Source organism: Pseudorasbora parva, chromosome 8 (assembly GCF_024679245.1).
Source record: "Pseudorasbora parva isolate DD20220531a chromosome 8, ASM2467924v1, whole genome shotgun sequence".
In the NCBI taxonomy this organism is placed as follows: domain Eukaryota; kingdom Metazoa; phylum Chordata; class Actinopteri; order Cypriniformes; family Gobionidae; genus Pseudorasbora; species Pseudorasbora parva.
This window is the reverse complement of record NC_090179.1, coordinates 20,777,746-20,801,633: the sequence shown is the minus strand read 5'-3', so window position 1 is coordinate 20,801,633 and position 23,888 is coordinate 20,777,746. Positions and strand designations below refer to the sequence as shown.

At 38.2% G+C, this 23,888-nt stretch overlaps 1 protein-coding gene across 2 annotated transcripts in view; it reads left to right on the top strand.

The window, feature by feature from the left end:
• egfem1 (EGF-like and EMI domain containing 1) overlaps positions 1–18,187 on the top strand; it is an 89,276-nt gene extending 71,089 nt beyond the window's left edge. For both annotated transcript variants that reach the window (XM_067450328.1, XM_067450327.1), the window contains 9 exons: positions 3,827–3,958; positions 5,378–5,506; positions 5,620–5,748; positions 9,243–9,371; positions 9,505–9,633; positions 9,730–9,858; positions 12,033–12,158; positions 12,230–12,358; positions 17,061–18,187. In XM_067450328.1, the coding sequence (XP_067306429.1) occupies positions 3,827–3,958; positions 5,378–5,506; positions 5,620–5,748; positions 9,243–9,371; positions 9,505–9,633; positions 9,730–9,858; positions 12,033–12,158; positions 12,230–12,358; positions 17,061–17,125 (1,097 nt within the window). In that variant the 3' untranslated portion in view covers positions 17,126–18,187. The remainder of the gene's footprint in view (positions 1–3,826; positions 3,959–5,377; positions 5,507–5,619; positions 5,749–9,242; positions 9,372–9,504; positions 9,634–9,729; positions 9,859–12,032; positions 12,159–12,229; positions 12,359–17,060) is intronic.
• The last annotated feature ends 5,701 nt before the right edge of the window (positions 18,188–23,888 follow it).

Here is a 23,888-nt window from a genome sequence, read left to right as displayed (position 1 = left end):
GAGTCATGGGAGAAAGTCATGTGGTCAGATGAGATTAAAATATAACTTTTTGGTCATAATTTCACTAAACGTGTTTGGAGGAAGAAGAATGATGAGTACCATCCCAAGAACACCATCCCTACTGTGAAGCATGAGGGTGGTTGCATCATGCTTTGGGGGTGTTTTTCTGCACATGGGACAGGGCGACTGCACTGTATTAAGGAGAGGATGAGCAGGGCCATGTATTGCGAGATTTTGGAGAACAACCTCCTTCCCTCAGTTAGAGCATTGAAGATGGGTCAATGCTGGGTCTTCCAACATGGCAATGACCTGAAGCACACAGCCAGGATAACTAAGGAGTGGCTCTGTAAGATGCATATCAAGGTTCTGGCGTGGCCTAGCCAGTCTTCAGACCTAAACCCAATAGAGAATCTTTGGAGGGAGCTCAAACTCTGTGTTTCTCAGCCACAGACCAGAAACCTGACTGATCTAGATCTGTGTGGAGGAGTGGGCCAAAATCCCTCCTGCAGTGTGTGCAAACCTGGTGAAAAACTACAGGAAATGTTTGACCTCTGTAATTGCAATCAAAGGCTACTGTACCAAATATTAACATGGATTTTCTCCGGTGTTAATCATTTTTTTTAATCCGTAATTAATTGCAATTAAAAAACATTTAAGCTTTTAACATGTTTATAATATTGTAATAATTTCACAGTTACTCTCCAAATTAATGTCGAAACAATTTAAAGTTGTAATGGCATATTTGTATGAATGAAGGCCAGTATCACTAGCCCCTTTCACACTGCGATTCCGGCACTATATTAAATACGCGGATAATGCGACCCGGCATTTGTTCCCGGGCCGCTAGATTTGGTCCATTCACACTGCCAGCGAAATACCGTAATATGTGCGCTTTCACACACAACGCTTAACGGTCCCGGGTCAAGTTGACACGTGACATCCTGATGTGACGTATAATGGTGAGCGATCTCAGCTTCAGCGCGGATAGTAAGGAGCTCCGTGGTCTCGACTTGTGTCCAGTTTGCACACATTTCTGCTTGTTTAATTTTAGTTTCTTTTGTATACGAACACTCTCTGCGTTTAAAACACTGACTAGCTCTTCTGGCACTGCAGGGTTGTATTATTGAAAAAAACAAGCTCTAGGAGTCGCACGATAACTACGTACACGTTGCGGCATTAGTTTCGGCTTTTGTTCACACAGCGCTCGTCCCGGGTCGAATACCGCAATATTACTAGGTCCCTGACCCGGGTCGAATTCGGTAATCAATGCCGGGACGTGGTTGCTTTCACACAGAAGGCGACCCGGCAATGTTCCGGGAATATTGCGGGTCCGACGTGCAGTGTGAAAGGGGCTGCAGATACTAATACTGCAACTGATGTCTTTATAAAATATATATATATTTTAAAGCATTAATGATAGATATTCAACATTACACTATATTTGAAAGCTTTTATACTTTTAATTAAGTGAACTATCTTCACATAAACTCATTATAATACATGTTATATTGTCCTTGGTCCTTCCTACCTGTTATATACAGAAATTGAATAACGTTATCAAACACCTTTCTTAACTGCACAAATTAAATATAGATTCATCTTTATTAAAGCTACAATTTCCTCTTTGTGTTTTGTTCTTTGATTAACATTATTGACAGACATAGCAGCAACTGGTTTATTATTACTCACAACTCTTTAAGTTCATTTAAGTCTTTATTTAACAAATTTAAGACATTGGTATTTTGGCATAATTCTGTGTGTTATCGTTTGTTCAAGTGTGAAAGAGAACTCAATACTGCCGTGAGTCTTTCTGTGCATTATCATATAGCTAGCCAAAGGATGACAAAAAATGCATTAATTGCGTTAGATATTTTTAACACGTTAAATTGAAAAAATGTAACGTATGCATTAACCTGCTAAGTTTTATAACACTATATCAAATATGATAAATAGTGTGTGTATATATATATATATATATATATATATATATATATATATATATATATATATATATATATATATATATATATATATATATATATACATACATAAAACAATTATTTATCTTATATTTTTATATACTTTACTATACACTGTATACTTTTATATACTTCTTTTTAAAAAATATGCCAGCATCCTTTTTGACTATATAAAAATGTATCCATCCATCCCAAAAATTTGTTGGCAAGAATAACTATTTATTATATCTAAACCACTGATCCAACAATGCCAGTGGAAACCATCCTTACTTTTCAGACCTGGAATATGAGTATTTAAATATTTGTATTTCCATGTAATTGTCAGCATTCTGTTTAGTTTTGTGCATGGATTTTCCGTTTGTTTTAATTTGTCACTTGTTTCTTTGTTCAGTTTCCCGCCACTCATCAGTCCATAGTTACCGTCATTATTAGTTCACGTGTCAGCTGTGTGTCATCTATTTTCCTCATTAGTGTTGCTACTTAAGTTCTTCCATTTTCACTCACCCTGCGTCCCAATTCGCATGCTATCCATACTAAACAGTACTTGAAAATAGAATTAGTATGTCCCAAATCGTAGTATGTTAAAAAGAGTATTCCAAAGATACCCGGATGGTTTACTATTTCCGGTCCGAATTCGAAGTATGGATCGATGTGCACTCTAACGGCTGATATTACCCACAACCCATTGCGAGTTAGACGAGAGGATTCGATTAGAACTACAAACGCGGATAAAAAGCGTTAAAAAACTACAAACATGGCGGATGTGCGAGTCCGGCGTTTAAGTAGAGAAGTTTAGATAAAGGGGTTTGAGTGACCAACTATCAATATTTAACTTGACAAAAATATATTTATTCAGTATTGTCCACATTATATTTCACCTGCAGCAGCATTGTGAACTTTTATCATGACATGTTTGGCCATTAACTTTTAAATGCATCATTATATTTCAACTGCAAACACACAAGGAGAGTCTCTGCATTAAAGACCCACACATGGCAGATCAACGTGCGACTCGATTTCTCTCAGATACGGTAGGAGATTAAAATGAATGTGGAGGATTTGAACTGTGACGAATCTGACGATGCCTTACAGGGCAGTGAAACTGTGACGGTATGCACGTAACTAAGCGACAGAGTCCGTTAAAGATGGCGAAGTAGTATGTCCCGAAGCTTGCATACTTTTCTGCTACACACTCAAAATTATATACTTTTTATTCACAAAAAAAGTACATACTTTTAGGACATAGTATAAGTAGGCGAATTGGGACACAGAATCGTCTCAATTAGTTCCCTAGTTCAGTAGTCGGGGCACGGATCAGGACATAAGTCAATGGGCTGACTCCCTGACCAGTGCCCTGACTGCTGAACTAGGGAACTGATTGAGACACACCCTTTGTCTGGTCACGGTTATGTTAGGTGTGTCATGCTATTGCCTCTCTGCCTGCTTTGAGATTAATTGTAATTAAACTAAATTTGGAATTTATTCTGTCTTCCTGCCTGCCTACACCCCTGACAATAATTATGTTTTGGTGTGTGTGTGTGTGTGTGTGTGTGTGTGTGATATGCATTTGTGTGGCAAATGCTATGTAGACGCATACCCACAAACACGTTCATAAGGTCTGTTTTCTGTCAGATACTCTACACATATGTGAAAGTGTATGAATGTAAGCGTTACGTGAAATGTCTAGCCTCCCCTTCATATCATATCATATCTCCTTCCTGTCTGAGGCCTGATGCCTTTTCAGGAATGCGTCTAGACAACTGGACATTTCTGTGGAAAACTCACACATGCTCTTAAAGTCATCTTAGTATGTATTGTGTCATTTTCTAATGTTCTCTCTTTCTCAGTGTGTCCTCAGGGCAGATTCGGCCTGAACTGTTCTCAAGTGTGCACTTGTTCTGGTGATCAGTACAGCTGTCATCACGTCACTGGGAAATGCAGCTGTCTACCTGGACACTATGGCAACCGCTGTCATCTCAGTAAGACGTATTCTGCAAATCTCAACTGTTTGACCTAATAAAGTTCTTTTTATAGTTTTCATCTAAAAGCTAAGCTAATAGAAAATGGTTATATAATCATATACACTTCCATACAAAAGTTTGGGGTCAGAAAGATATTTTCTTTGCAAGAAATTAATACATTTATTCATCAATGACACATTAAATCGATCAAAACTGACTAAATAATTTTAAATAATAATGTTACGAAAATAATATTTTGTACAATTATTATTTAAAAGTATTTACTGTCACTTTTGATCGATTTAATATGTCATTGCTGAATATATAAAAAGAAAGAAAATTAAAAAAAGGAAAAGAACTTTTCTTAATTATCAAAAAATCCTGAAAAAATGTATCACTATTTACATAAAAATATTAAACAGAACAACTCATAACATAAATAAATAACATTTTAAAATATATTAAAATAGAAACAGTTATTGTAAATGTAAATAATATCTATAGTAGGCGGGCCTTTTCCACAGTGAAAAAGTGCAAGAATCTTTAAGAAGGGACAGTAAAATCAGGTACATACAGCAATGTAGCAGGTGAATTATGTATATGATGTATATTATGATAAACTATGTGTCTTCACTGACTTTCTATGATGTTCAAAGCATTTCTAGGATACACATTTTTAGAAGGCACACTGAGATGACAAACAGAAGTTTGTCCCATTTTTTTTATAATGCACTCTTCCTCTTCTTCTGAATCAGTTTCTGGTGTATAGTATATGGCTTAAACAAGTATTTCCACTTGCCATTGTACAGCATTTACTACAGTAAAATTGTATTGTCCAATGAGTGGAGGCGGAGAATAATTTGCATATTCATGATCCATGTATAATAAATGAAGCAAGGTTGTGAGGTTACACTCAACCGGTTTTAAGGCATGAAGACATGAAATTATTTTCACACGATAAAAAGTTAGTTTTAAGGGATACAATTAACTGCAGGGGGATTTTTAGGCACAGTTTAAAAGACAGGGCTTAGATTAAACCCGGATTAGGCCTTAGTTCCAAAAAGGGCATTTTAGTTTATAAATGTGCCCTAGAAAAAAACTTTAATAGTGTGTATCTTGAGAAAAAAGACCTGTGTGTTAAGATATCTCAGTGCAAGTTGCTTTCAATTAAAAACAGCTCAAACATGTATTTTTGTCTGGGACTAGGTTTAAGTTTTGTTTGTGAAACCGGGTGTAAAAACAGTAGTGTATGTGTATTGTGTGTGTGTTGAAATGTACCTGTATTTAGTGTAAAAAAACCTATTAATTCCAGCGTGCTATAGAAGAACTCTACTAAATGAAACATGCATAAATGCCTAGTTAATATAAATGACAACTCCTAACGGACTGTGTATTTCAAAGATACACTCCAATGTCTGCCTTTCCTGCTCCTCACAGGATGTCGAGAGGGCACCTACGGCCCTTACTGTAAGAAGCGGTGCAGATGTGCCAACGGAGGCCGATGTGATTTCAGGACTGGCTCTTGCATCTGCCAGCCAGGATACTTGGGACCCAACTGCAGCACCGGTAACAACCTGATGCTCAATCGATCGGTTTAATCATTAGTCTATTCTGCTCTGTTGCATTGTGCATTTCTAGCTAATACTATTGTTTTTTTTCCCCCTGTCGTTTTCTCTCAGGTTGTCCCACAGGTCGCTACGGGAGAGACTGTGCTCAGGTGTGTTTGTGTGGAGAGCGAGGACAGTGCCACCCAGAGAGCGGGAGGTGTAACTGTGCCCCTGGAAGAACAGGACCGTCCTGCGAACAAGGTATATATATTTGTGGATAAGTGTAATTATGTTGTTAATTTATTATTATAGAAATCATTATTTGAATGAGCCTTTATTTTTATATTTTCATTTTAGTTTAAAGGGTTAGTTCACCCAAAAATGTAAATTATGTCATTAATGACTCACCCTAATGTCGTTCCACACCGTAAGACCTCCGTTTATCTTCGGAACACAGTTTAAGATATTTTATATTTCAGTCCAAGAGCATATGCAAGTGTATGCACACTATACTGTCCATGTCCAGAAAGGGAATAAAAACATCATCACAGTAGTCCATATGTGACATCAGTGGGTTAATTAGAGTCTCTTGAAGCATCGAAAATACATTTTGGTCCAAAAACAACAAAAACTACGACTTTATTCAGCATTGTCTTCTCTTCCTTGTTTGTGTTCAATCCTCAAATAAAGATTAAAATGGTCATGAATCAGTGTATTTAGCATACACTTTCATTGAAGGAACAGAAAAGCTCTCTGTCTAAATATAAAATATCTTAAACTGTGTTCCGAAGATGAACGGCGGTCTTAAGGGTGTGGAACGACATTAGGGTCGTTAATGACATAAATGTCATTTTTGGGTGAACTAAACCTTTAAGTTTTAGTAATTGTGTTGTGTTATTTTTTTTCCATTTTTATATATTTTTTCCATTTCTGTTTTAGTTATTGTAATTGTATTAATTATCAATTATATTTTGGTTAGCTGCCAAGGCAACATTTCTAATTTTCTTTTTTTCAACTAATATTTGTATTTTATTCTATTTTAGCTTTCTTTCAATTAACAAAAAATGTTTTAATAGTTTTTGGTTAACAACACTGTTTTTCCCCCTTTTCCTTCCTCTTATTTTCCTTTTTTCCATTAATTCCTTCTTTTTTCCTGTCTTCACCCATCCATGGTCCCTCCCTCCCAAATCTACAACACTCACATCTTGTTAGAATGTGAAAGCCGTAAATGTTATGATGACTTCATAAGCAAAACATCGCTGAAATATATTGCGTCTCGCAGTCTTGCACTTGTAGGCACTATTTGTCCTCCTGATTTTCTCCCAGGGCTTATTTACAATATTTAGTTAACAAATTTCTCCAGTTTCCTGCGTGAGGGAATTTGATCGCAGCACCCCTTTTCCTGAAGAACAGAAGCGAGAGATCAGATTCCTAATCTTCATGTTTCATCACTCATCAGCTGGAATGGAACGGGACTTTCCAGGAGAGATTTTCTTAGCCTCCTTGAAAACGCCGGCTCAGAGCGTCTCACAGACGTGCCACTGCTTACGTTCGCCATGTTTAATGTTTACAGATGACTATAAGTAGCTGGTTCTCTATGTTCCGTGTCGGCGGATCTGCTGGCGAGGAAACAAATAAATAAGCAAGCGAATCAAAGCGATTGGCTTATTGTTTTCCCAATCTAAATTACCCAAAGAAACATGATTGCTCTTTAGCTGCGCTGCCAAATCGGACCCACTTTGCCATTGCACTAATGATCTAGAGCTTAAGTAAACTTGTGTGTGGCGTGTGTGTGTTTGTGCACGTGTGTGTGGCTGTTTGTGATCGAGCGATTGCATGTGCGGCTAGTTCTTTAAATGCATTTTGAGGGATGAGAGGGCCTTGGCTAATTGTAGTAATTGAGAAATTCAGAGTTTATTTGAAAATAATGCCATCTGTGCTCTTGTTGTTACTGGAAGTTTCCGTCTGGATCAGTACATAGTTAATAGATAAAAAGAAGAGTTGTTTTGCTTAAGGGAAAGTCTGCTAAATGTTTGTCCTGGTATAGTACATTATAACAATGAACACACAGAAAGAAAAATACCATCATAATGACTATTCAGATTAAATGTATTGGAGTTAAATCTATTATCATAGAATTTACATGTGACTTTATTCACTGATTTGGATAGAGTTTGGGTTCTCTGTAGAGATTATGTTGTCTAGATATGGTATATTTGATATAATGTTATGATTAATACATAACATTAACCCCTTAAGTGTCACCCCCCTTTTTGAAAATATACATGAAAATTCACTATCCAAACTTAAATGGTTGCAATTCAAGAATGCTTTGGAATATAGACATAAGTTTGGTCTCATTTTAAAGAAGACAGTCAGCAGAGTATTGCTCAAGTGAAATCAAAATAAAAAATTTAAGTTTAAAAAAGTTATGGAAGTTTAAATGTACTGTAAATCAAATATACTGTACTAGATATTTAATATTTAATATAAAATATATATGTTACAAAATAATGTGGACTCTAAAATTACTATCAAATCAAAGCCATATGTCTAATGAATTTGTGTTCCAAATTTGAAGTTGATATCACAAAAATTGAAGTTCCCATGAGATTTTGTTTAGGCGTTGTACCACAAATAGCCACCAGGTGTCATTGAAATTCCATTGATTTTTTTAAATGCAATTTCCTTTGTCAAATGTATATATTTTTGTGTAAATATCACAAAACAGTTTTCAGATATAGAACCGTGAGACTAAGACCTTTCCGACGATATGCGTTTTGTCAAGATTAGAAAAGGTTTTAATTATAAATTAAATAAATATGTTAAATAAATATGAAACATGACAACGCCACTTGGGGAGGAGCCCGCTAGAATAATTTAGAGCACCATTTCCATGGTAACGCAAGGTCCGATTTCAAATCAGTTTGCACAGGATGAATCTTGAGTTCGTAAGCTTTCGAATGATATATAGTTTGTCAACATTAGATCAGGACAAATATAGGATATATTGTTTTAAACATGCAGTGGCAAATGGGCCCACCGGTGGGCCAGTGACACTTAAGGGGTTAAGTAAAGGTACACTGTCACTTTTTAAAACGTAAAAAAACTGCATGCATTTTGTGGAATAATGTTGTTTTGGTTGTGCTTTGCCTCTGCGTGATGAATATGGTTATCTTATCGCATATAAAACATTCAATACATCGTTTACTTTTAAATAAATCTTTAAAAAGCCTTTTAAATGGTAGTGAACTCATGTGAAACACAAATGTACCATTCTCAGTTGAGTTGAATAAGGCTCTTTTTGACTTAACATGAATTGTCGACGATTGTACTTTTTTGTACATTTTTTCAGTCATGCACTGCAGCTCAGGATAAAAATAAATAAATTCACTAAGATCAACAGGCCAGAGTTTTTTCCCCCCTCTTTTTCTTGCTGTACAAGAATAAGTATGGTTTCAGGCTAAAATGAGATATACAGTGGAAATTAAGTGTTGACAGTATAATTTAGTGCTGGATGAGGATTAATCAGTGCTTGGTAAACCATCCTCATGTGGTTCAAATTGAAGACAGATCCATGTGACTTGCTGAGAAACAGAGCGTACAGATATAGTCAAGACATCCAGTTGTATCTACACCCTGCGTAATGTGCTACATAATGAAACAAAACAACACTTTTATATTTATGCACAGCTTTTTAGTATTTTTTTGTTATGAGATTATTGCTGTTAAATGTGGAATTGTCCTTAATGCAGCATGTCCTAGGGGGCGCTATGGAGTGCAGTGTCGGAGTTTCTGTATGTGTGCGAACGGAGGAGTGTGTGACCCTGTGAATGGGATGTGTAGATGTGGGCTGGGCTGGACTGGACAACACTGTGAAAAAGGTGAACAAGCACACAAATACACAAACAATGTGATTTAGTTAGTATCCATGAAATTGCATCCTAACATGACCACTTTTAATTCAGAATTCATGGCTGGTAAATTCACCTAAATACTTTTGTGTGCATGTGATAGTTTGTGTCCCAGGTCACTATGGTGTGAACTGTGAACAAGAGTGCGTGTGTCAGAATAACGGGACATGTGATCGCTTTACGGGATACTGCTCTTGCCCTTCTGGATACTATGGTCCCGCCTGCCAACACAGTGAGTGACAGACTTATCGTCTTTAATGCTAGAATTAATCATGTTTGCTGCTTTTAACGAGAAACAAGAAAATGATATATGATTTCCATATCTCAGGATGCCCTGCTGGCTTTTTTGGCAAGCTCTGTGCACAATCATGTGACTGTAAAAACAGGCACCTGTGTGATCACGTGACCGGACAATGCGTGTGTCCTCCAGGTTACCATGGCGAACAGTGTGAAAAACGTAAGTCATCTCAAATTTAAAACATCTACATTATCAGCATGAAATTATACTGGATTCTCATGACAATTTTTTTCTCAGGGGAACACAAAAGTGAATTTTGTGAGTTTTGGTAACTTTTCTCAATATAAGTAAGGGAGAATGTACATTCAGCCAGTTGTTATCACAGTATAAACCCCGACAGAGTCCTCAGGACCCTGACGCGAAGTGGTACATGATCCCGCTTATTACACGGCTACTTGTCTCAAGTAAATTAGACATGAAATATTGTCTTGAGTTGAAATATTATATTAGCTAAAAAAGAAACAGTTCCAAAAAAAAAAAACTGTTCCAAACTGCTTTAAGCCTTTTTCTATTGCTGAAAATATTTTTTTTACCACCATATACAGTGGGTAAAGAAAGTATACAGACCCCCTTAAATTTTTCACTTTTTTTTTTAATTGCAGCCATTTGCTAAAATCATTTCATTTTTAGTTATTTTTTTTCTCATTAATGTACACACAGCACCCCATTTTGACAGAAAAACACAGAATTGTTGACATTTTTGCAGATTTATTAAAAAAGAAAAACTGAAATATCACATGGTCCTAATTATTCAGATCCTGTGCTGTGACACTCATATATTTACCTCGGGTGCTGTCCATTTCTTCTGATCGTTCTTGAGATGGTTCTACACCTTCATTTGAGTCCAGCTGTGTTTGATTATACTGATTGGACTTGATTAGGAAAGCCACACACCTGTCTATATAAGACCTTACAGATCACAGTGCATGTCAGAGCAAATGAGAATTATGAGGTCAAAGGAACTGCCTGAAGAGCTCAGAGACAGAATTGTGGCAAGGCACAGATCTGGCCAAGGTTACAAAAAAAGTTCTGCTGCACTTAAGGTTCCTAAGAGCACAGTGGCCTCCATAATCCTTTAAAGTAAGACGTTTGGGACGACCAGAACCCTTCTTGGAGCTGGCCGTCGGGACCAACTGAGCTATCGGGGGAGAAGAGCCTTGGTGAGAGAGGTAAAGAAGAACCCAAAGATCACTGTGGCTGAGCTCCAGAGATGCAGTCAGGAGATGGGAGAAAGTTGTAGAAAGTCAACCATCACTGCAGCCCTCCACCAGTTGGGGCTTTATGGCAGAGTGGCCCGACGGAAGCCTCTCATCAGTGCAAGACACATGAAAGTTTGCTAAAAAAACACCTGAAGGACTTCAAGATGGTGATTAATAAGATTCTCTGGTCTGATGAAACCAATATAGAACTTTTTGGCCTTAATTGTAAACAGTATGTGTGGAGAAAACCAGCTCTGCTCATCACCTGTCCAATAGAGTCCCATCAGTGGAGCATGGTAGTGGCAGCATAATGCTGTGGGGGTGTTTTTCAGCTGCAGGGCCAGGATGATTGGTGGCAATGGAGGGAAAGATGAATGCAGCCAATTACAGGGATATCCTGGATGAAAACCTTTTATTTCAGTTGTTCTTTTCTTTTTTAAATCTGCAAAAATGTCCAAATTCAGTTTTTCTGTCAATATGGATACCGTGTGTACATTAATGAGAAAAAAAACATAAATGATTTTAGCAAATGGCTGCAATATGAGTGAAAAATGTAAGGGGGTCTGAATACTTTCCGTACCTACTGTATGCTGAAATGAATGCTGAAAAGGATAGTCCACCCAAAATTTTAATTAGTCAATGATTTACTCACCCTCAAGTCATCCTAGGTGTATATGACATTCTTCTTTTGTATGAATAAAATCTGAGGGAAAAGTCCTTGCTAATCCAAGCTTTAATAACAGCAGTTGTATCTCAAGTCCATAAAAATGCAGCTGTCCGTTCTCCACACGGCTCAGAGGGGCTAATAAAGGCCTTCTGAAGTGAATCGATGTGTTTGTGTAAGAAAAATATCATATTTAAAACTTTATAAAGTAAAGTTCTGGCTGATCGCCTTCCGAAAGAGTGTTGAAAGTGCCTCTGCAGTTCAAAATGTACTCTAAGATATACTCACAGAAAAGTACATTTTTTGTTCTTCACTTAAAAGTAAAAAATGGTTGGAAATACCTTTGCTGTGATACTATTAATGGACATTCCATCGCCAACCACTGAGAGATTTAAGATGAATATGTGCTGCAAGCACATACTGTATGTGCAGTTTGATGGTCTCTCTGACCATCTGTGTTTATATGCCAGGTTGTGAAGCTGGCCGTTTTGGGCATGATTGTGCAGAACTCTGTGAATGTGATGGGGCACCCTGTGATCTGACCACTGGACAGTGTCTCTGTCCGCCGGGAAAGACTGGAGAACACTGCGAGAAAGGTACACACAAACATCTTACGCAAACTCTCACAAACCTTACTTTCAACTTCAACCTTCATCTTCTCTCTCAGTTTGTGACAGCGGGTTTTATGGCCCAGGCTGTTCTTTCCTGTGTCAGTGTGCACACGGAGGCCAGTGTGACCAGCGCACAGGTCACTGCTCATGTCCTCTCACCTGGCTGGGACCCACCTGTGAGGAAGGTGAGTGTGTGTGGGGGATTACTTGGATATACTTTTGGAATAAAATTATCCCCAGAAGTTTGCAAAATCTGATATGGTATCATCTAAAATAAAAATAAGGGCTGATGATTTGACATGTTAATTCAATAAGTAATAATAATAATGTATGGCATGTCTTTATTTAGAAAAGGTGTGTGTGAGAGAGAGTCAGCAGTATGGTCTTTCTCTGTCTTTTATTTCTTACCATCTCAGCATCTTTCTTTCCCAGAATTATACTTCTGTCTTTTTTTCCTGTCAGTCATGACACAAACGTGAGTGTTTCTGAAAGTGTGTGTGACAGTGTGCGTGTCAGCATCAGTCTGATGGACCCCTGAGCTGTTAAGGGCCTCCTGTCTGTCTGTGTAACGGCGCCTGTCTCTGACAGTTATTTTAAGTGAAACGCAGCAGGACATTTCACTGTGTGTGTGTGAGCTTTGTGAATGAGTGTCTGTGAGTTCATGAATGTATGATTGTGTGTGTGTGTGTGTGTGTTACAGTGAGGTTACTGTATGTGGTCCATCCACAAAACCTCCAAACCTGTACACCCCCTAAAAATACAAATTATACAAGTTATTTCACAGCTTATTTTTGAGACTTTTAGGTTATGTTCTCATCTTCCTCTTTAGTGCTTACCGCTATATTATAAAACATACTTTTTTATGGAGGACTTTAGTTGAACTGCACGTTCTGTTATCAATCAACCAATAGGGATCAAATGGCAACCCCCTCTTTAGCTTATTTAAGGGGGAAATATCACTGACAAATACAATATATATATATATATATATATATATATATATATATATATATATATATATATATATATATATATATATATATATATATATATATATTTGGAATGAAAAAAATAAATCCTGTACTTTAGAATAAATAAAACTAATATATTAAAGCTGCTGTCCGTAGTTTTTTTGTGTTCAAGATTTACAAAAATTATATAATGAGACACAACATGAATCCATTTTCCAAACTGTGTTTTTGTCTTACCCTGAATCATTATGGTACACTTATAATAAGTATTTATATTGGAACTATTTCAGGCCAGACTGGTAGGTACCGCTGCGGAGGAGCACAGTCCCTGGTGATTCGCCATAGACATAAACAGATGTAGCTCCGGCTGCAATGTTCTTCCGCAAGATCCATGCAGTTCTGTTTATTAACCACTAGAGTGCAAAAAGTTACAGACTGCAGCTTTAAGATTATTATTGTATTACTAATTTAATGAATACATTAGTAAATTAATAAATACATTTCAGGAAATTGTATTTTAATTTTCATGCAGTTGAGTCAATTAACCCTTGCGCATCAATTAAAAAAAGTTACACATAGGTTCATAGAGGACAAAAATGTCCATAAAAAAAAATAATCTTGGGAGCACAGACTTCACGTCAATGAGACGTTTGGTCTCATTTCAAAGAAGACCCTTGGCAGATTTTTGTTGAAGTCAAAAAAGTTTAAAAAGTGAAACCAAAAAAAAAGTTATAGAAGTTTAAGTTTATGAATAATATTTGATAAAAAAAAAACATATTTTTAAAAACAGGTTGAGCTCTAAAATGATCAAATCAAAGCAATAAATCTAAAAGCTGAGCTCTCAGTAAGATTTTGTTTGGGCCAACTTTGGCAGATTATTGTTGAAGTAAAAAAGTTATAAAGTGAAAAAAAGTTATAGAGGTTTAAGTTTATGAACACTATTTTATACACAATAAATAAATAAATAAATAAAATATAAAAAAGATGTTGAACTCTAACTGTTAGAAAATCAAAGCCATATATCTAAACAAGCTGTGTACCAAATTTGAGGTTGATATCTCAAAACATTTGCTCTAAGATTTTGTTTGGGCACAGTGCCAACTTTTACCCATTAGATTCCAGCAAAACTCCACTGATGCTCAGTTTTTGTATTTGTAATTTGCAGTTGATTGTTTTCTCTCTCAAATATTACAAGCACACACATGCACACCTACACAAAATAAAATGTATTACATACATACACACCACCATCCATACCAACACACCCACACAGTTATAGCTGCATAAATGACCAAATTAGCTTTATAATATGCATAAACAAAAAACAGGAATAAAGTGAGTGCCAAACTTTTATATGCCAAACCTAAAAAAAAGCACCATCTGGTAATTATTTAAAAAATTGTAGCCTTCCCAACAGAATAAAAGCCTATTAACAAAGATTGCATTATTTTATAGTTAAATAGTAACAAGATTAAAAATAGCAGTTTTAATGGGTTTTAATGTGGACATTTTTGTCCAAAAGGGCCTGAGTGTGAGTATTTTGTGTACCTAGTGCAAAATAGCTTTTTTTTTTAAAGGAAATTATGATTAAATATTAAAATTCCAATAAAAATACACACCTTTGGCAAATTGTATGCAGTTAGCATTACCACAGGCAGTTATCAAAAAAAAACTGAAAAGGACAAAAATGTCCATAAGGACGCATAAAAGAATTTAACAAGGGTTAAATTATGTCGGAACAGGAAAGGGCCTTCCTCAAACTGTTCCCACAAAGTTGGGAGCATGAAATCATTCAAAATGTCTTGTTATGCTGAGGCATCTGATAAACAACCCCATACCATAACCCCCCTCCACCAAACTTTATACTTGGCACAATGCAATCATGTACTCGTCCATCGGATTGCCAGACAGAGAAGCGTGATTCGTCACTCCAGAGAACAATCTTTACTGTTCTAGTGTCCAGTGGCGGCGTGCTTTACTCCACTGTGTCCAACGCTTTGCATTGCACTTGATGATATAAGGCTTGGATGCAGCTGCTCAGCCATGGAAATTCATTCCATGAAGCTCTCTAGGCACTGTTTTTAATAATACTAATTATATTATTATTATTAAATTAATTATTTATTTATATAGCGCTTTTCTAAGCACTCAAAGAGCTTTACATATAAAAGGGGGGGAGGGGGATCTCTAGCCTTGAAATCTAGTAAATCTAATCTGCCGTGAGTGTCGTCTAGCAACTCTCAATACAGTTCTGAGCTGTAAAATCCAAACTCTGTTTGGGCCAATCACATCGTGTATAGAGTCGGTGGGCGTGGCTTAACAAAGTGCCGGCAGAGTTGCGCTTGCGCGTGCTTCTAGTAAACACAGAAACTGGTGAACGGCGGTCTTTTGAATCAGCTTTGACCGCGACTCTGGAAGACTTGGAGTTAAGCTTTTCTCTGAGAAAAGAACAAAGAACGGCACTGAAGTCATTCTTAAGAAGGGAAGATGTGTTTGGAGTTTTGCTGACCGGAATGTTTAATCTATCAACGAGCTCCACTTCACCTTCATTGCTCTGGTTGGTTGTAGAGCTATCCTATCGCGTGCAGAGGGAGTTTGAAAGACAACCGTTTATCCGCCCCTCGGATTGAGTTTCCAGACCAAACATCTTGATGTGGGTCTGTCTTGTCAGGCTAGTGAATCTCCTCAACCACCACCAGTGTGCAGCATCCCCCTGGATGATGCAACAGCAGCCATATCGTGCTAGAAAGCTCGCCACACACCAGCTGATTGGTGGAGAGGAGTGATTAAGCCAATCATTGTATGAGGATTATTAGGAGGCCATGATGGACAGGGGCCAATGGGCAAATTTGGGATTTTTAACGACCACAGAGAGTCAGGACCTCGGTTTAACATCTCATCTGAAGGACGGTGCTCTTTGACAGTATAGTGTCCCCATCACTATATTGGGGTGTTAGGACCCACACTGACCACAGGGTGAGCACCCCCTTCTGGCCTCACTAACACCTCTACCAGCAGCTACCTAGTTTTCCCAGTTGGTCTCCCATCCAGGTACTGACCAGGCTCAGCTCTGCTTAGCTTCAGTGGGAAACCAGTCTTGGGCTACAGGGTGATATGGTTGCTGGCATGTTCTTGAGCTAATCTGAAGGCCACATGACGTTTGGAGGTCTGTAGCTATTGACTCCACAGAAAGTTGGTGACTTCAGCTTTGCGTTGACCCCGCTCTGTGATTTTACCGCTTTGTGGCCGAGTTGATGTTGTTCCCAATTGCTTCCACATTGTTATAATAACACTTACAGTTGACCATGGAATATTTAGTAGTGAGGAAATTTCACCAAAAAAAAAAAAAAAAAACTTTTCACAGTTGGCATCCTATCACAGTATCACCCTTGAATTCACTGAGCTCCTGAGAACGACCCATTCTTTCACAAATGTTTGTAGAAGCTTCTGCATGCCTAGTTGCTTGATTTTATACAGCTGTGGTCATGAAAGTGATTGGAACGCCTGCATTCAATGATTTGGAGGAGTGTCCCAATACTTTTGGCAATATAGTGTATTTATCATTAACATTTATTTATTTGAATGCTGTATACATATTTATTTATCATTCACATTTCCTCAGTTATTTTGTGCAGTATACATGTTCATTTATCATTTACATTTTCTCATTTCAACTATGACTATAACACTTGAGATCTAAAGATTGTAAATCTTAAAATGGGGTACATAAAATAATGTTTTTGAAAATGTGTGATGTATATTATTATTAACAATTTTATAATGCAAAAGTAATTCTGTTTGAAAGGGTTACAGGGATTCTACGGCATTCAATGCCGAACAACACACTTTAACCATTTCTATAGTCACAATTTGTCATATCCTCTTATTACTTTAAATGTGTATTTCTTTCTCTCAGGTGCTTCTGTGGATCATGTATCCTCTCACGCACAGAAGAGGCGGCGGCGTGTTTCACACTCCTAGTCCTCAAGCACACACACACCCTCCACTGAGATTCCACCAGAAGGCGAGTGGCATGGGTGAATGAGTGTGTGAGGATCAATGCGACTTGTTATTATGGGTTTTCCTCCAGACGAGCAAGCCACAGGAGAATTAGTACAAGGAAGCAATGCCGAAAAAAACACAGACACACACAAACATCCCCGCTGGATGCACACAAGACCACTGACAGGCTGTCAATGATTGTGTGTGTATGTGTGTCTTTGGAGAAGGGAAGTGTTTTAATGGGAATATCACAGACACAAAAGGTGAACTAGTTTGATGAGACTTAAAAATGCTTGTTTTGTGAGTGTGTATGTTTGTGCATACACTCGCTATTTCTTATAAGTCCCACATCAGACAGTCAAACCAAACCATCGAACGGCCAAACGCCCACCGAGCCACAAACCCAGACCGAACTTCTCTATTACGGGATCAGAGTGAAGCCTCAACCGCTCATTTCTATATACACACCACAAATACACCACTAAAGTGGCACGTCAGAATACAGCAACACTCAATGGGATTACTGCTTTCCATACATACCATACACAGTCTAAAATTTACCTTGTAAACGTACACCAACACTAAATTTAGACATTTTTTACGACATTGTCTATAAAGTCCTCTTTTATGGTACTTTTATGTTGTTTTTTTAAAGTAATGTGTAGCATGAATCGGGAACATTTGTGCTATAGATATCCTTTTCAAATCCATCTGGCTGGCTCCTGTGAGTGTGATGGATGTCCTGCGATGCGATTCCTGTGACAGCCTGACTGTAAATATTCACAGAATTGTCACCCATCATCGTGCCATCTGAGGTAAATTGTTAAAGTGGAGCTGTCCAGCAGGATTTAGACACAATCTGATGCTTGTAAACTGAACAGACAGTTCCTCCAAAATACGTCTTACATGCCAAACAAATCTAATCTTTATAAAGTATGGTCCTTAGCGCTCACGCAACAGTCTTTTACTGTTAAAAAAAAATGCTGTAAAAATGTTTTTGTTTCTCTGTTCTGCCTTTGTTCCTCTCAGGATGTTATCAGATTTTGCTGTATTGGTTCTTAAACTTTTAATTAAATATGTTTGTACAGAAAATGTGTTTGTTTGAACTATACTGTACAGCTTTACACTGTAAAAAGGATTTCTTACACTATTTTTGTCCTGTTTTGTAGTACAAATCAAATTTCTACACATTCTTAAATCCAAATATATTAACTTGAAAAGAAAAAATTAAGTGGGTTGTTGGTTAAAACAAAAAAAATGTCTGCCATTGAGGTGAGAAATTATCTGGTTTCCCTTTGATTTAAGTTTATTTGTATTTGCTTCAATGGCAGATTTTTTTCTTGTTTCAAGCATAAACACTTTTCTATTCATTTTTGCTTCTCAAGTAAACGTATTTCGTATAGATATATAGAAAGATGTTTTTGTTAAACACGCACATGCTATTATTTTTGTGAAAGCTAAAACGTTTGTGAAAGCTACCCAAGTGAAACGTTGTTTATAGGACAAGGATATGTAGGTAGTGGGACATTGTGGATAGCATGTTCTTCTGCACCTCTCAGAAGGGAGGATCAAACATATCAAAGGTCACCTGCTTCCACCCGTCAGCCCCCCTGAGTGAAACAGGCCCACAAAATGTGTGTGTGTGTGTGTTTGTCTGTCACTGGCACCGTTGCTGTAGCATTTCTCAAGTGCAGCGGACCGTCACTGCAGGTGGGAGAGCCAGGCGAGGACCCCCACGCCCTGACGCGCGCTGCCCGGCGTGAGTGATGGAAGCTCGGGGGCTGTCGGTGGACGGAGCCCTTGAGTCTGATGGATGGGACGGGGCTCCGCTGGCTGCACCATGTTGTGACAGCCTACAGATGTTCTCCAATAATGTTTATCAGCCCGAGCCTCCAGCAATGGATGACACACACCTGTTTCCAGTCAAACAGGGCTCTCGAGGCCATCCATCCACACACACACCTGAGTCCAGTCAAACAGGCCGCCGTAGCCCATCCATTCATTACGGTCTGGGTGGCCGTGATACTGTACACCAGCTTTGATCAGTGGACGGGAGGCACATAGGCTACACAGACAATCGACTGGACAAAGGTCCATCTTGTCTGTTAGGGTCACTATACGGCACAAAGCCTGCAGACTTCTCATTTAGCTGTTGCTTATTGCATCTTCACAGTTCTGCAGTCTTAGGCGAAATGTCAAGGAGACGAATGCAATTTTGCTGGGACGGCGTTAAGATGGATTTAGTTTTACTGCCCTGGCCTCGGTTCTTGCAGTTACCAGTCTGTGTGTTCAATAAAAAAGTATAATTATACTGAGGCATGTAGATAAATATGAACTGTATTTAAAATATCTTCTTAAAATGACTGTCTTGCAAAGCGAGGAATTGGCGCCGGTGGTTTGTTAGACACGGCCAGGCATAAAACATGCCCTATGTGTCAGTTTATCTCTGTTCATTTGGATGATATTTTAAACAAGTTTTGTGCCTGTGTGCATGTGACATACATTTTTAATAAGGGAATTAAAGCCTCAAGCCTCGCGTTTTGAAAGATGGCCAGATCAGTTGTTTTGTGATGAAAGGACCCATTGAAGAGGTCAGATCAGATGCGATCTTACGGGAACTTTAGCACGGAAATTACGCGTACAGCACCAGCGAAGCGACGCTATCACCGCGCTGTCTTTTCGCACTGAAGAGATTAGGCTCTTCTCTTTCTGCGCTTGCCCCATTCCCGAAGGACCATGACTTTTTGAACCAGCGATAAAACTGAAGAGAGACTGAGGGAAATCAACTCAATGGGGTCTCGCACCATTTGGGCCACTTGTTGGACTGAAACAACAAATCCTTAAATGTCAAAGATCTGCTCTGGAGGAGATGAGTATCAGCAAACTCTCCCACACTTACCCGTCTGTGAACTCATCTCAGAGGGTGTAAAAACTTCATCACTGGTTTGTGTACATGTTGCACTTTAGTTTTAATAGATGTTTAGATTAATCTTTGCGATACTTGACGATTGGACCTTGTTTAGGCTGGACGGCATTTTCCCCCCAAATAAAAAAAGGCCATTAGGGCTTGGGTTGTCGTGACGTGTGCACCTTGGTTCAGACATTCAAATGACATTTAAAGGGATCCCATGGTGTTGAGACTTGTATGGCTTAATATAACATAAATGATGTCTCTTACTGAATTATGTAGTAGAAAACCCATGAAAGATCTACGTTATTTTAAAAATCGATTTTATATTTGGACCATGGGCGGCGCCATTTTGTTTGCGTTCTAGGTTGATGACGTAGAGTGGTTGAACTCCTCAATCAGCTGGCATTACCCGTAGCTATTTTTACCACAACGCAACTCGAAAATTGTTTCAGAGTTAAACAAAACCAATGAATTCCTTTGTAATTATACTTAAAACACACTCAAACATACATGTGCACACAAACTCACCTACACAAGTCACAAACAGATCGGCGGGCGCGCACACGACAGGCTCTGTCTCAATCGAGATGTTGGGCTGCTCAGTCTCCACGACAGGGGCTGAATCTGAAATCGACCCTATACCCTTAAATAGGGCATTATTTGAAGGGACGGACATTTGTAGTGTTGTCCGACACCATAGTGGACATGTTCGAGTGCAGTCATTCAGTCTCACGTTCCACCGCAATAACGAGTAAAGCCGATTTACAAACAGCTGTCCGACTTCACGCACTCAAACATACATGTGCACACAAACTCTCTCTCTCACACAGACTCACACACACCCCAACAGATCGGCGCGAACACAGCAACACACACACACACCAACAGATCGGCGCGAACACACACACAGCCCAACAGATCGGCGCGAACACACACACACACACACACACGCACGCACTGCGCGCGCATACATAACCCTCAATCTATTCCCTGTGTATATCCTGTTCAACACATCCTGTTCCCCAGATAGACTGTTGATAGTAGATTAACTATAATGCCTAATGTGACCAGCAGAGGGAAATATCTAGGTAGGACGATGGGATAAAGTAACGTGAGGAAGAGAGGCAGGATGTTTTGGTGATGATGCATGCGATTGAGACAGAGCAGTCTGTCAGTGTGTGTGTCCGCGCCCGCCGATCTGTTTGTGACTTGTGTAGGTGAGTTTGTGTGCACATGTATGTTTGAGTGTGTTTTAAGTACAATTACAAAGCAATTCATTTGTTTTGTTTAACTCTGAAACAATTTTCGAGTTGCGTTGTGGTAAAAATAGCAACGGGTAACGCCAGCTGATTGAGGAGTTCAACCACTCTACGTCATCAACCTAGAACGCAAACAAAATGGCGCCGCCCATGGTCCAAATATAAAATCGATTTTTTAAATAACGTAGATCTTTCATGGGTTTTCTACCACATAATTCAGTAAGAGACATCATTTATGTTATATTAAGCCATACAAGTCTCAACACCATGGGATCCCTTTAAAGGTTTTGTATTTAAGTTTTTGGCTGTACTAAAGCATAAAAATACCATATAGTGCCTAATGTGTTTGCAGATATTTAGGAAACATGCTGAGTTCACATAGATACTAATATCTCTGAAAAAAACAATTTTGCGACAGCCATTTTTTTTACTTTGAAATGTGCGTTAGTCAGAGTCGTTGGAATGTTTGTTTTTATTTTGGTTTATGCCAATTTTTACAAAATAGCATTTCACCACTCCAAGTATAGCCAGTTGGCTGAAAACACAGTGTAGGCTATTGCAGCCATGAAAGCCAGCGAACAACTGGATCATTGATCACAGATTTTAACCATCCGAAAAAGCCTCAACATCTATCTACGAATTATTTATGAGTGAGAGCATATTAAAATGTTATATGATCATAAATCAACTTTAGTCCCATTTATTGTCTGCCATCTTTCAAAAGCACCAACTCCGTTTCCTCTGGTAAAATAACATGGACGACACAGATCTACTGCACCGCCATGCGGTCCCCAGCATACACCTTCAGTAGTATAAATACAAGGTAGTCCGCAACCACGCTGTCCACAGCTGTCTGTGTACACATCTGAACTGGACTGAGGCTTTACAGTATCTAAGTCTCCTCGCCTTCTGTTGTCATTGCGCCTGTTTCTGTTGTTGTGTTCTTAATCTGGCAACCTGCCCGAGTGTCTAGTCTGAGGAGGAGGGGGCGGGGGAAACAACTCTCTCCAATATTTAGTATTTGGACTGCAGTACCTATTTTAGCCACTAGCTGTCAATCTTACATACAGCACCTTTAAAAGTAACAAAACCTGAAAATGTGTTGTGAAAATTAGGCCTATAGGCTTAATAGATTTACAGTACAATCTACTGAAGATTGACGGGACTAAATATCGATCCATCAGCCATGTTTTCATCCGTGTTCATGTGCAAAAACAGCGAGACTAAGCATAACTGAATTGGAAGTTTACCCGGGTTCTATAAGGTTTGGAATTTTTAAATTTTGGATCAGAGTAATTTCCAAAATGTTCAGTTTGCTTTTAGAATGCCAACAGTCTGATTCACTTTACTTTTTTTTTTAGTGAATCAATAGGCTACAGCACAAACAGCATAGGTTTTTATTTATTTATGTAGAGTATTAACTAAGGCATTTTTAACTAAGGTTTCTGTTTCTTGTTTTCTGTTTCTCTAACAGTTGTTAGAGTCTGTTGTTTTTAATGAATCAAACCCACAATCAGTTATAGGCTACTTAGTTAGTTAGATAGGATTATTTTATATCTTTTTTTAAAGTAATAATGTGAGCATTATTGATCATTTAATCTTATTAACATGTTCACAGGTGTGTGAAAAGTCAGATTTTTTCACCTTTAGTAGGCCTATGTGTAAAAACACTTTTAGATTTCTAAAAAAATCTCTTTTCTTTTTTTCTGTTAGGCTCCAGAATCGTTATTTTATCTTATATGATCATTCGTTATCTTATATGATTTCCATACTTAGACTACTTGACACTAGGCGCAACCATAGCCTATGTGCAAATAAAACAACAATTTAAAACAGCACAGAACGCAAGAACGCATCCTGTACGTGTGAATGCAACATTGGACACTGGAAATCCCCCCGATTCAGTCAAGAAGTAAACAACAACATACAATATCTCTATACGTAAACAGCACTGGTATACTTTTTTCTTTCAACAGACCTCGTCATTAATCTAGATTATTCAGGGATCATTTAGCAGGTTCTGGGAGGTGAATGTCAATGAGCAGCTTCGTGCAGTATGGGTCGAGGAGGGCCACTAGGTGGCGCCCGAAGCGGTATTGTGAGCCGGTGGTCAAGCCAGAACCTCGGACACATCTGCACCTGACGAGCCACACACTCTTCCATTAATGTGGAAGGTAGGTTAGTCACAATATTTGTAGGTCAATTTATGTAAAGAGTAGCTATATAGCTTACGTTTCCAACGACAAAACGTTTTTTTTTTTTTACAATAAACACTGTCACAATGAAACCTGCAATTAGTAATAGCATTTAATCAGTATAGACTATAAAACTGCCAAAGTAATGAAATGTTCACACAAAAATATCAAACCATGGTCAACAAATCGTAATAGGCTAGACAATTCTCCAATAAAAACGTGAGAACTGTCTTGTCGAGTTTTGTAGCCTGTATTTTAGCAGTGCTATCTGTCTAAATATGTTTAATGTGGTCTTATTGTTTATTTGTTTACCCAACAGATTTTCACAAAATATGAAACTAGAAAATTATTACCAAAATTATTCAATTTTTGTTTTG